This window comes from Mauremys mutica, chromosome 13, assembly GCF_020497125.1.
Source record: "Mauremys mutica isolate MM-2020 ecotype Southern chromosome 13, ASM2049712v1, whole genome shotgun sequence".
Taxonomy (NCBI): Eukaryota; Metazoa; Chordata; order Testudines; family Geoemydidae; genus Mauremys; species Mauremys mutica.
Genome location: NC_059084.1, coordinates 474803 through 488865, shown reverse-complemented (window position 1 = coordinate 488865; position 14063 = coordinate 474803). Strand labels below are relative to the sequence as shown.

The window sequence follows — 14063 nt, the reverse complement described above, 5'->3', positions numbered from 1 at the left end:
AGCCTCTCCTGGCAGGGGCGCTGTGGGGAGCAGGGCAGGAGTGCGGGCTGCAGGAGGCTGGACAGCAGCTGTAGGGGACAGCAGGCCTTTGAGAGAGATTTACAGGGAATTGTTCTCTGTGTGGCCTGGCTGTTCACTCCGGGCTGGCAGGTGATGTGGAAAGGGGATGTAAAATGGGCCAGTTTTGGGTTCCTGAGTTCATTTTGGAAATGAGGCTGTTGCTAGGCTACCTCTGGTATTCGACAAGGCCTGATGCTTCAAGTCACTCCCCAGGGGAGCTGTCAATTAACTGTAACTACATCCAGCATCTTCATGGAGGAGCAACACTTCCTGAGCGTCTGCAAAAACGGGCACAGAGGATTGTTTCAAACTTAAGTGGAACCTCACTCGTGATCCTGTCCACATGGCATCCCCCAGACTCACAGCCCTGAAGCATACGTGCCCCAAGCACAGCCAAGCCATCAGAATTGGCTCACAGCACACTTCTCTGCCCCAGCTGACACGGGGGATGCCCCCCCAACACAGTCTCCACGCTGCCTCACTGCGCCTGCATCAGGGCATGCTGCGCAGTGGAGATGCTCGCTCACTGTGCTGGAACAGGGGGTGGAGGAGAAGGCCCTGGGATGGCCTAACCACAGAGCACTGACGAAAGCACCAGCCACACAGGTCACATGGGCAGGGCCAGGGGGCCATCCACACTGCACAAATACTGAGTGCCGACCTGGGTGCTGGAGGACAAGCACATGCCAGCCCCAGCTGCTGGCAGGGGCAACATGCAGTTAGCTACCACAGTTACTGTCTCTCTGAACTTTCACACCACACCCCTCACCAGAGGTTCGGAGCATCTCCATGGTGCCAGGTCTAACAGCAGCATTCATCAGCTAGCAGAGAGAGAAACGCTAAGGGAAAGAGAAGATATAAATGGCATGAACTGAGTCACCTCTGAGGTTAGCAGACTGTCACTCCCCTGGGCAACAGCCACTGTGCAAGGCCCTGCACTCGGCTCTCAGGCGGACACAGGACTGGCTCTGTGGAGCCTACGCACCGACACCAGCTTATCCCCCCACGCTGTCCTGCCTCCCCACCCCATCATCAGTCTCAAACCCAACGGCAGGGTTTGCAACTGGCCGAGTCTCCCTGGGTGCTGTACAGAGCCCAGTGCAACACAGCCTGATCTTGACTGGGCACGAGCGGAATATCAATATGAGGAAAGCAAATGGCATTTCCCTGGGTGCCCCAGTAATTCCCATCACCCCGGACTCCTGCCCAGGCACACCCAGGACTGCTGGCTCTGCACCTGGGACATAGGAGCCAGACCCCAGCCCTTGGCCTGTAGCAAAGTGACTCTGCACCTGTAATATTAGCTTTTGCCCTAAGAACCACCCCCTAGTCCCTCCTGGCACATTCATATGCAAATAGAGGCATATTAAGTGCATTCCATGCAAATCTTTTATGCAAATTGGAGTCATATTATGTAAATACAGCAACACCTTTACTCTGGGGTAACTAATTGGGCAGAGGAACGGGGGGAGGGAGGGGATTTGCACATGGAGGCCTACAGGGGCTGTTTTCTGAGCCAGCCCCAATCTGCATGGACCAGGATCCAGAAAACAGAAGCACAGTCCTCACGGGAGATCCGGCTGGTAAGTTTGAGCTTAGTCTTCCCAGGACTGGGAGCAAGCCAGTGGTCAGAGTCTGAAACCCAACGCAACCACCCCTGCAAGAGGACGACTTGGGGAATGCAGTGCCATGGACTTACAGGGTGGGGGGCAGGATGAGGGGACGATGCAGTGCCATGGACCTGGGGGTGGGGGAGGGGAGGATCCCAGGCCATTGAGCTATGGGGGAGTGCGGGCAGGATGCAGTGCCATGGAACTACCCCTGGAGAGGAATGCAGTGCAGGGGGATGCAAGGGAAGTGAAAGGGGACCCCCTGGCTGGAGTGATGATGATGCTCACTTCAGGGCAGTGCCGTTGCCCCTCCCACCTTGGTGTTCCCAGGGAGGAGGGTTCTGGATGGGATGGGAACTTGCTCTCTGGCTGCCCCCATACACACACCCAGCAGGAACTGCTGAGAGTCCCAGGGCCCAGCCTGGCCCTGCTGTGCAAGGGCCCATCCCCCACCCCACCCCCAGCTCCCTGGCCCTGCTCATCCAGCTTCCCAGTGAGGGTATTTGGGACATGTCTCCATGAGAGCCCAGCACCACCACTGGACAGTGCACTGCACCCTGTGTGTCGGGGCGCTCCCCAGGGCATTGCCCCCCACTTCCCCCTCCCCTCATCCCCTGCCACCGGGGGCACCGCCAGCCCAACTTCCCATCGCCCCACCGGGGGCACCGCTAGCCCCCCCAACTTCCCATCGCCCCACCGGGGGCACCGCCAGCCCCCCCCACTTCCCGTCACCCCACCGGGGGCACCGCCAGCCCCCCCCACACTTCCCGTCGCCCCACCGGGGGCACCGCCAGCCCCCCATCCCATCGCCCCACCGGGGGCACCGCCAGCCCCCCCCACTTCCCGTCGCCCCACCGGGAGCACCGCCAGCCCCCCCACACTTCCCGTCGCCCCACCGGGGGCACCGCCAGCCCCCCTTCCCATCACCCCCCTGGGTGCTGCCAGTCTGCCTCCTCCCCTCCCCATGTGCCCACCTAGCACTGGAGGTGGCAGCTGTCCATCTAGGGGGTATTCCCTGCTCTGGATTTTCTCTGAACCCACTGGTCTTACTGAAGCCCCATCAAACAAGGACTGTGTCTAAAACTGCCTGGCCCTGAGGGCTCCTAATCCACCTGAGCAGCCTTCCCACCCCATCCAACAATGCTCCTTGCCTTCAGTGCAGCCCCTCCCCCAGCAACGGCCTTTCCTCCCGTGTGGCAGGGGCACCCGCTGTGCCTGGCCATGCTGCTGGCCTAGCTCCAGCCCCCTCCCCTCCCAGCGACACACCTGGGCCCTGCAGAGACATACCAAGGTCACTTTACCTTTCCCACATAGAGCGGCTCCGTGCCTGTGTACTCCTCAACCACAAAGAACTGGTTCCACACCCAGCCGCGCTTCACACGTCCACCTGCCAGCAGCATGCTGTCCCCTGCCTGCTCCAGGCCCAGCCCCCCGGCCTCCGTGTGCATGGCCAGGGCCCCCGGCTGCTCCAGGCCCGGCCCCCCGGCCTCCGTGTGCATGGCCAGGGCCCCCGGCTGCTCCAGGCCCGGCCCCCCAGCCTCCGTGTGCATGGCCAGGGCCCCCGGCTGCTCCAGGCCCGGCCCCCCAGCCTCCGTGTGCATGGCCAGGGCCCCCGGCTGCTCCAGGCCCGGCCCCCCGGCCTCCGTGTGCATGGCCAGGGCCCCCGGCTGCTCCAGGCCCGGCCCCCCGGCCTCCGTGTGCATGGCCAGGGCCCCCGGCTGCTCCAGGCCCAGCCCACCGGCCTCCATGTGCATGGCCAGGGCCCCCAGCTGCTCCAGTGTGCAGAGTAGCAGAAGTACGGTCCATGAGAAGCCTGGCAGCGCCATCACCACTGTGAACTGGGAGGCTGCATGGAGAGTGGCTTTCAGAGAGGACGCTGACATCCTTTGGGGAGCTGACACCACCACTGTGGGGCTCACCAGCCCGGATGGGGCAGCTTCCCCATCCCCGCCGAGACCTCGCTCCAGACAGTCAGGCTCCTCAGGATGCCTGTGGGCTAGGAGTTACGTCTGCCCAGGCCCCAGGCATGCTGCTGACAGCAACAAGCGACCAGCGCCCTCGGCTCCTGGCATCGGGCTGAGCAAGGCGAGAACAGTCAAGCTTTCTGCCTGGAAGAGGCTACAGCCTGGGCCCCCTCAGAGGCTCCGTGTAGCCAGACGACTAGTGCTTTCCCATCAGCGCTCCAGCGACCCAGGGCCGCGCTGCTCCGTGGCTGGGCTAGTGGCTGCAGTTCCTTGGGAGCCAGGGGTCAAAAGCCCATTTATCCCCACCCCTGCTCTCCCCACATCCCACGCTCGGGACACTTGAGCAAGCAGAGAGGGGGGGCTCTGCTGCCTGTGGCAGGGCTCTTCTTGGGGGGGCAGAGAAGGCTGCACCTGTAGTTTGCAGGACGGCAGAGCGAGCACCTTTGCATTAAGTTTCATGAGAGATCTTAACAGGAGCAGCCTGTTGTGGCCGAGACGGGCGCTCACCCACTCCAGAAACAGCCCTTGTGCTATCAGGCTACAGATCCAGCTGTGGCAGGCCCTGGTGCAGGGCTGTTCAGGCTGAGGGCATTTGTATTCTCCATCTTCACAGCAGTTGCACTCCAGTTTCTAGAGGAGAACCCTTCGCCAAGCTGCTGCTGGTCACCTCCATCCTCTGCCAGTTCACTCTGGTGAGCACGGGGCAACTGATGACGTCTCTGGGAACCTGAAAGAGGCCGAGATGTTAGTGACAACCCCTGGGCTGAGCACTGCACTCCCCGCTCGGAGTGCCACCCCTCGCCTGGCTGCCCCTTAGGCTCCCTTCATCTCTTGTGCTCGCTGCCTGGCTCTTTTCCTGCCCTGCTTTCTCTCCCTCTTCGTGGTGCTGCTGCCCCCTCCCCTGGTGCCACGTGTGGGAGCCTGGCATGGCAGGAGCTGCTCGAGCCAGGGACATCGGGAAGAGGGGGAGGAGGGTGGCAGAGCTGTGGCGCTTTCATCTCTATGGAAATTCCTGTATTTAGCAGGGATCCGGAGAACAGCAACAGCTCAAACCAGTAAGGCAGCAGCTGCACAGCGCGCCTCCCCCTCACGCTGCTTCTGGGATTCAAGTGAGAACGAGTACAGTTCCTGACTCCTCAAAGTGCACCAGAGACCCTGTGTTCCTCAGAACATCAGGTGCCCACAGTGCAGTGTGGGTGTGGGTGAGAGTGCACTGGCCCCTGTGCATGTTATACAGGGCATCTGTGTATATGCTGTAGCAGGCCTGTGTGTGAGCGTGCTGGCGTGTGCATGACTCCTGTATGCTGCGTAGGAACCAGGAACTGAGTGATGCTCAGTGTCTCTGCCACGCGAACGCCCTGCGTGCTGTGCTGTGAGGGGTAGGGAAATACCAAAGCAATGCTGCAGCGAGCTGGCGTGCTGTGTGCATCAAGCCAGTCGGGCCCGTGATCCTGTCCCAGGAGGGCAGGGAGCTGGGTGCATGCAAGGGACTTGTCAGCTGCCGCCGAACTTGGCTTTGTAGCATCTGGCAGTGGGTGGGCTTTGAGGAGCCCTTCTCCAGGTAGCTGTGTGACTCCTGTACTCTGGGGAGATCCTGGTCTCATTCATAAGGGACACAGTCCAGGATGCCCCCTGCCCTGTCCCTCTGTCGTCTCTAGGGGACAGAGAGGTGCCTGTCCATCCACCCATGGGCACGGCGAGGCTTATCGCAAACTGTCTGAACTGGTCCCTGTTACACAGAGCATGTTTCTATCCTGGTGGCAGGTCACAACTCTCCTGCCCAGGCTTGTCTGTCTGTGTCTGGGACAAGGTCAGACCTGGCTGGGAAGTTGGTACTGAGTATTCTCTGGACTTCTCTCCTCAACCACTGTTGATCTGGAGCTCAGTGAAGGTTGCTCTGGCTCCCACAGACCCAAATTTGGGGCTGGCAGCTCCTTCCCAGTCTGAGAATATCAAAGGGTGAGGCTGGTGAGAGGGGCTGGAGAGGCTAATAGGTGGAGCCCATAATTGGGGAGCCAGTCTCCCCTGAGCTCCAGTCCTGGCTCAGGACGGTGTTGTCCAAAGCACGCACTCATTAGGGTGCTGAGCTGCACACACAGAGTGTCACGCAAAACCTGTGCCCCTCAGCCCTGGACCAACAGCTGCTGCTGGGAGAGTTTGCCTGTGGGGCCCTCCCAACGCCATCTGATCACCCTGAGTAATTATTGTTCAGCCTCATTAATGCTTCCTTCCCAAATGCATCGCCCAGAGGTCCCGTCGCCTGGGCCCATTCCTCAGCAGACAGGGCTGTAGCAAGGTCTCACTGCACGTGCTACCGGATACTCACTAGTAAATGCAAAGAATGATCACCCATGCACTAGGCCTGAGAGGGCAAGAGCGAAGGGCATGCCCCAGCCATCCTGGCTCACTCATTCGTAGTGTGTGACAGAGGGTCTTGGAGTCACTTGTGCCAATTAGGCAGGGTTTCCCTGCAATCAAACAATATGAAAGACATTTTAAAGCAGGAAACTGTTTCTAGGAGGCAGGGAAGGATGAGTGGGTAGAACTGCTGGAGGGTGCAGGGCTGAGAATGTCGGCCACCAGCCCAGAATCACTTGGGCTGAACCCTCTGTCAGCCAATCTGATTGCACCCTCCGTCGCTTAGCATCAGAAGCACTGCTGTGCTAGGTCAGTGGGATGCATCTAGCCCCATCTCCAGACGGCCAAAGCCAGCTGCTCCCGGGGAGCAAAAAGCCCTGTAACGAATAATAATGGCACACATAAAACCACACGTAAAACATGCATGTGCTATGGTGTGCACATAAACATACTGTACAAAGCATCCATGACAATGGCCAGTGTAACACAGTTACGCCTGACTGGAAAGTCTCTGCTATTGCGGAGCTTTCATCTCCAGTTCAGACCACTCTAGTCCGGTCCTGCTGGGCAATGACCAGGGCTGACAAATCTCACTAAGTCCAGGGTTTTACAGACTCTGCAAACCTGCCTGAGTGCATGAATTTTCTTTCCTGCCAACACATTCCTCCCAGCAGCGATCCAGCTAAAACAGGTTTTCTAGCTAGAGGTCGGCCTCAGCTCTGCCCTGGGGAGAGAAGAGCCCCCAGGCCAAGGGTGGGGCCTTTGTGACGAACTGGGAATGTTCTTAATGTTTTCTCTGAATACTGTGTTGGGGCCTCTCCCTCTGCAGTTCTTAATATCTAGGTGGTGGAATAAGGGGGTGTGATTGCTGCAGAGGAAGGGGCCAGTGCACCTAAATGCCTGGCACTCTGTCACCTGGCAACTAATGGTCAGGCCCTTCCCCCCTGCAAGGGGATGCTAAAGGTGTGGGAGAACAAAGAGGTCAGGTGACCTCCTGGCCCAGGAAAGAAGGTGGGGCTGGAGGGGTTTTGGGAGTCTGGAGCTGGCTGGGGACGAGGAGTGAAGTGCAGACGTGGGGGTCTGGCTCACTGCCCCCCAGAATGGACCCAGCCGAGGGGTCCGGTTCGCTGTACCTACAAGCTCTGTTTTAGACCCTGTTCCTGTCATTGAATAAACCTCTGTGTTACTGGCTGGCTGAGAGTCACGTCTGACTGCGAAGTGGGGGTGCAGGACCCTGTGGCCCCCCAGGACCCCGCCTGGGTGGACTCGCTGTGGGAAATGCACGGAGGGGCAGAGGATGCTGAATGCTCCAAGGAGAGACCCAGGAGGTGAAGCCATGTGAGCTTCTTGCCCTGAACAAGTCTGCTCCAAGGGAGAGGAGGCTCCCCAGAGTCCTGCCTGGCTTGGTGGGGAGCAGTTCCAGAGCATCGCCCGGGGACTCCGTGACAGCCTTTCCATGGGAATCTCAACCCATCCCTGTTCTATTCTCTCCTCAGCCCAACATGAACCCAAGGATGTTCCAGCCCCACTGAAAAGGTTCAAACCCACCATGCTGAAGTGGACTGGAGCTTCGGGAAGTTGGTCCCCTAGCACAGGCCAGAAATGGCTCCCATCCCATGGCTGCTCTGGGTGGGCGTGAAATCAGCTGGTGGGTCTCAGGCCAGTTGCTAGAAAACACTCACCCCTTGCGCCCCAGAGCCTGTCCTGCTCCTCGGCTCTCAGCCCCAAGGTGGGGCGAAGCTCAGTCTATTTCCGCCTGTGCTGAGCCTGCCTGGGGACAAGCAAAGGGCATCCACCTCTGGAGCCGTCAGTGCTAAGTTGTTGTTATTACAGACCTGTAGCCATAACACAGATGGGCTGCACTCAGGAAATGCAACTGCTAGAATCAGAACTTAACAAAGGGTCCATTCTGGTCCTGTCACAATACTAAGTACACTGTAGGAAGCAATCACCAGAGCTCAGAATTCTCACCCTATGCTCATCACCAGAACCCTGCCCGCTCAACCACGCTCAGGTTCACCAGAAGTCTCCACAGGGAAAACACACAATGCCCCTGGTCTCGGAAATGACTAGAGGCAGCAGAGAAAGGGCATTAGCCAATTTCATCTAACAGGCACATTTGTGTGTTCCTACGGGACATATTTATGTCCAAGAAACAAGGTATGGCCCTTGCAGCAGGAGCACGCATGGTGTGACAAAGTGGGACTGTTCTTAATGTTTCCTCTGAATACTGTGTGGGTGCCTCAGTTTCCCCTATGCATTTCTTAAGTCTCCAGTGTGCATAAATGGACGACACTCTGTCTCCTGGCAACAAATGGCTGGGGCCCTTCCCCCTGCAAGGGAATAGCTGAAGACGAACAAAGAGATCAAGTGACCTCCTGGCCCGGGAAAGAGACAAAGGCCAGAAAGGAGGGACTGGAGGGGGTTTTTCAGTTTGGAGCTGCTGGGTACGAGGAGTGAGTGCAGACAGGGTGGTCTGCCTCGCTGGGCCCCAGAATGGACCCGGCTGAAGGGTCCTGTTCTCTGTGCCTACAAGCTCTGTGTTAGACCGTGTTCCTGTCATCTAATAAACCTCTGTGTTACTGGCTGGCTGAGAGTCATGTCTGCCTGTGAAGTGGGGGTGCAGGACCCTCTGGCTTCCCCAGGACCCCACCTGGGCGGACTCGCTGTGGGAAGCGCACGGAGGGGCAGAGGATGCTGAATGCTCCAAGGAGAGACCCAGGAGGTGAAGCCGTGTGAGCTTCTTGCCCTGAAGACAGTCTGCTCCGAGGGAGAGGAGGCTCCCCAGAGTCCTGACTGGCTTTGTGGGGAGCGGTCCAGAGCATCGCCCGGGGACTCTGTGACACATAGCATCCACAGTGAGTTCAGACTGGTGCACGGCCAGGGGCGGAGTGCCACAGAGTGGAGGAAAAGTCTCCCATGGTGGGAGACGTGGAAAGGAGGAAAAACACACACCCTCAATTCACTGCTAATTTAATAGGGCTTGACTCCTCCATTTGCTCCGCCCCCTCAGGACACTGCCAGTCTGATCCACTTGCAGCCCTTGGCCTTGTGGCCACAGAAATGCAGAGAGCTGGAGGGACGTCTGCAGGAGCAGATCTGTGGAAACTGGAGATAAACATACAGAGTGAGGCCACTCCAAGTGCTCAGACTTCATTCCACTGTTCTCACCCTTACAGTCACGCATTTGGATTGTGCTGTTCAGAGCTGTCACTAGGCATAAGCAGACTGAACAATTGCTTAGGGCCCCGAGCAGCTCACGGGGCTCCCATGTTTGCTTTTTATTATGTGTTGTGGGGGGAATATTCCTGCTTAGGGCCCCCAGTGGGCTAGCACTGCCTCCGGTGCTATGTAAGGGCTGGGCTTGGGTCAATGGTCTGTTATCTGCACCACACCCTCCTCTCCAGCTTATCCCTGCCTCTCAGGCTCCCCCAGCCTCCTCCAGGGGCAGCTGCTTTCTCTTCCTCTCCCCTTCCTGTAGCCTCTTGGTGCTGCATCCAAAGCTGTGGTGCCAAGACATGAAGTCCTCTGCTGAGGGCAGGGCCCAGGGAGACCCAACACACAGGGGACAGAGGCAGGCGACAGCATTTATTTCCCAGTGATATTGATGGCCTTTCATAACTGACTTGGGGCACTTCTCTCTGCCACACGTGAGCTATGGGCCATAAATAAATAACTGATGGGAGCTGCTGCCGCCAGAACCAGCAATCAGTGCAACGTCCCGACATGACGGCCTATGGGGGCTCCCAGGCAGACACACACGCTGGCTGGCTCGAGCTCATGCTCACACACCCCCTGCACCCCTAGTTCAGAATCCAAGTGAAACGCCACCTTTGCTGCTGTTCCTCAGGCCCAGCTTCCCAATTATCAGCGTGACTTGTGCCCCTCCCCGAGAGGGCTCGCTCGGCTTGTCGGTATGTATTTGGCAGAGCCATACTGTACATCATGTTGACAGTGGAAATTACATCCTGAGCTTATGTTTTACACTCTGCCCTGTCAGAACTCACCGCAGCCCAGTGATCAGGACAAATTGAATAGCATCCCGCCCGTGTCAATATTTATTTCATTTTACAAATGCAGCCGATGCAGGGGAGGGGGGGCACAAACACCAGCACACACAAAGGAACAGCCTAACCGCTACTACATCATGCAGCCTGACGAAGCCCTACATAACACGGACATGCGCTCAGGTGCTGCAATATGGACAGAGATGACTGCAGTCCTCCAGAGACCTGGGCAGGGGCCCGGAATGAACAGAAAGGGGAAGGCTTTGTCTCCAGGCTGCTAGGAAACTGTAAATAGATTCCTGTAGGAATACACACACTCCAAACCCTGATACATGCACACATCTACACACACGCAAATGTCCACACAGACTCTCAACTGCATTCAGACATTCCACACACACCATACACAAAACCTACATGCACAAACTTGCAGCCCTACCTGCAGACATACACTTGGGGGTAAGTTCTGCAGTTGGGGGTTTCTTCACACCAAACATCCATCTTCCAGCTCTCAGAAGCATCACCTGGGGCCTCACCAGCTCCATCTTCCCTGAAAAGCAGGATACGAATGGTCTCTGCACACCCACACCCCTTCCTGACAGCTGGAAATCAATTACTAGTGCCCCATTAGCCTGCCAATGGATTACTCTGCCTGGCCTGTTCAGAATCACAGCACCATCTGGCAGGTCAGGCACCCAGAAGGGGTGAGCTTGCACTGGAGAGGGATTAGGGCAGGAGTGGGCAAACTTTTTGGCCCGAGGGCCACATGGGAATAGAAATTGTATGGAGGGCCATGAATGCTTACAAAATTGGGGTTGGGGTGCGGGAGGGGGTGAGGGCTCCGGGATGGGGCCAGAAATGAAGAGTTCAGGGTGCAGGAGGGGGCTCTGGGTTGGGGCTGGGGGTAAGGGGTTTGGGGTACAGGATGGTGCTCTGGGCTGGGATTGAGGGGTTTGGAGGGCAGGAGGGGGATCAGGGCTCAGGCAGGGGGTTGGGATGCTGGGGGAGGCTCAGGGGTGCAGGCTCCGGGCGGTGCTTACCTCAAGGAACTCCCGAAAGCAACTGCATGTCCCTTCTCTGGTTCCTACACAGAGGCGCGACCAGGCGGCTCTGCACGTTGCCATGTCTGCAGGCACCACCCCTGTAGCTCCCACTGCCTGCGGTTCCTGGCCAATGGGAGCTGCAGGGGCGGTGCTTGGGGTGGGGCAGCATGCAGAGCATAGCTCCCTGGCTGCCCCTACACGAAGGAGCCGGAGGGGGGCTGTGTTGCTGTTTCCAGGAGCCGTGTCGAGCGGCCCCTGACCCTGCTCCTCGGCTGGAGTGCCAGAGCAGGGCAAGCCCCAGACCCCACTCCCCAGCGGGAGCTCAAGGGCTGGATTAAAATGGCTGGCGGGCCGGATCCAGCCCACAGGTTGTAGTTTTGCCCACCCCTGGCTTAGGGAAACTGCAGGTGTCTGGACTCCAGGGTCTCTTCCTAGCCCTTGCCTATTGGGTGTCCTCCATTTTCATCCTGCAGGTCCCAGGTAGCCGCAGCACTCCCTGCCAGCCTCAACACTAAGCACGGAAGGCATACGGTAGGGGCACAAGAGGAGACAGCAGCCTGGGAACAAAACGATCATCTGGAGTGGGGAGAGGGGTCAGGGACACAGAGAGATGGAGGCAGGGAATAGAAAAACCCACCCAGCCAGAAGCAGCACTTCCCACTGGCAACAAGCAGTTAGTGCTGCCTATGTCATCCAGGGCCAGATGGAGCCACCCTCGAACGTGCAAGTATGAATGGTAGAGGAAGAGGGATGGGCCCTGCGGTGGGTCCCTGAGGGGAGGACCTGAGTGGATAGGGCCAGCCTGTGGGGGACCCAAGAGGCAGGCAGGGCAGGCCAGTCCCCAAAAGGGGTGACACAGGTGCCCTGTAAGCTCCCTTGCCACTAGGCTCTGGGCCTGCCCAGGAAACCACCAGCAAGGGCTTAGCTCAGAGCCTCGCCCCTCTGGCGGCCTCAGGGAAGGTCCATTGCCAGGTGACCAGCACTGCCTGGTGCCCAGGTTGGTGCCCCAGCTGCCAGGCTGGGCTCTGCTCCAGACCTCTCCCTCCCTAGCTCAGTGGGAGAGGTGGAGTGCCTTGCTCAGAAGTGGGAGGGAATAGCTACCTCCATGGGACACCCAAGGCTGGGGAGTCAGGGCAGGGTGTCGGCAGGCGGAATGGTCCCACTTGCCTCTGCTCTGATGTATGCAATGGAGAGTGACAGAGCAGCAGGTGCACGAGGCGCAGTGGGACGTGGATTTAACCAGAGGCCACGGCTGAGCAGGGGCATGAGCCCACCTGAGATCTGCAGCTCGCCACATTAGGAGAGTCAAAGCCAGGGGACCCCACAATTCAGAGAAGAGGGGCTCAGAGAGGGTGGGCAGGGGCTGTTTAAATGTTCCCAAATTCCCCCCCATCACCCCAGCTCAGACAGTTCCCTGTAGCCTACCGCTGCCATGCACCACTGATACCTGAGAGAAGATCCAGGCTGGGCAGGCTACTCCTGGCCTAGCCCTGGCTGGGTCCCAGGCCTCAGGAGGCTGATAGTAAAATAAATGCCTGTTTATTTCAAAAGATGCCTCATTCTGCCCCGTGGCTTCATTCTCTACTCCAGCCAGCCAGATGCTCCTGCTGCTCATCCCCCAGTCCAGGGGCGCCGGCTGCCTGCCCCAGGCAGTAGGGATTTCGCACCAGGCTTCACTGTTTTCAAATGCCCCGCATCTCCCATCATTCCCAGGCAGGGGCAGCTGACACCTGGGGTCCTGGCCTCAGAGTGCCCTGTGAGCCGAGCAGCTGCCAGGGTGTGTGCCAAAATGGCACAAGGCACCCAAGGAAGAATTCTGAGGCTGTCTGCAGGGCCTGTGCATAAGGGGAGCTGGCCCCACGGGCTGACATTCATCTGGGGGTGAAGCTCATGCCAGGACTCGTGGGAGCTGCAGTCTGCTCCTCTCCATGCAGCTAACATTGAACAACACCAAACTAGGGGTCCAGGCCGGACCTGCGGTGGGCACACTGGGTTTATTTGGGGAACGGGTTGGTGATGATCCTGGAAGGCCCAAAGAAAGGAGCGTCAGGATATAGGGAGAGCCCAGGGCCGTGCTGCATTGCCCCTGCGGCGCCCCCCACATGGAAATCCGGTGTTGAGTTTGTGGCCTGAGCCACACAGGTCACACTAGATAGTCACAATGGTCCTCCTGTCCTGAATCTTGTCACAGCCCACACTGAGCGCTCTTTGAGGCAGGGACTGCCTTTTCCTTAGTGTCTGTGCAGCGCCCTGCCTCTGGGTACTACCAACAAATAACCATAATGCCCAGGCCTGCCAAGCCTGGAGCCAGGGCCTACCCTGCCTTGCTGGCTGCGTCAGTGCTGAAGCAACAGGGGAACTGCCGAAGCAGTGCTCCCAGCCACAGAGGAAACCCAGCTTCTCCTGAACTCTGTTCCTGACGAGTGCATTAGTGCAGGATCAGAGTTCGATATCCCACTTAATACCTCAGCGAGACCACCTGCCTAGCATCTCATCTCCGCGAGTCAGCGCAGCCCTGAGAGCTTGGCCTCACACAGATCCCACTGAGATGGGCCAAAAAGCCTGTGATTATTCCACCAACAAATTCCTCTTTCATATTGTCAACAGTGCAGTAAATTACAGTGCCATGTAACTGTCTCCACTTCTTAAACAAGATTCAATTCCATTTAACTCTATCCTTCCTGGGGAAAGGAGCAGACTAGCTAGAATTTGTTTCCCGGTGTCTGTTGTATACAGACTGTGTAATCGTGGCAAGGTTCTCAGGAAACTTTATTATGGCACATCACCTCCAAGCACCTCCATTGGCTGGGAACCCAGAGTCTTAACTGCTCCAGAATTCAATTTATCTCCTGCCTATTGCGAGACAAGCAGGAGTGACTAACACGCTATTCCTCTCATGTGCTACTGCCTCCAATTCTGGGGCAAGAGTGGGGTGGGAGCGGAGAGGAGAATTTGCTGAATGTAAGCTACTATCAGCACCAGGCTAGGGCCACATAGAGTGCAAGAAAATTGTGTGCCAGC

The 14063-nt window shown here is 58.1% G+C and overlaps 1 protein-coding gene across 8 annotated transcripts in view; it reads right to left on the bottom strand.

Moving 5' to 3' along the window:
- Positions 1-10549, bottom strand: part of CDH22 (cadherin 22) — a 162327-nt gene extending 151778 nt beyond the window's left edge. For 6 of the 8 annotated variants that reach the window (XM_044984591.1, XM_044984589.1, XM_044984588.1 and 3 more), the window contains exon 1: positions 2972-3187. In XM_044984591.1, coding sequence (XP_044840526.1) covers positions 2972-3169 — 198 coding nt within the window. In that variant the 5' untranslated portion in view covers positions 3170-3187. Of the gene's footprint in view, positions 1-829; positions 900-2971; positions 3188-3418; positions 4362-5960; positions 6103-8947; positions 9101-10438 lie in introns of those variants that run through there. The other 2 variants (XM_044984596.1, XM_044984590.1) reach the window with 2 other exon arrangements.
- Positions 10550-14063: the final 3514 nt, after the last annotated feature.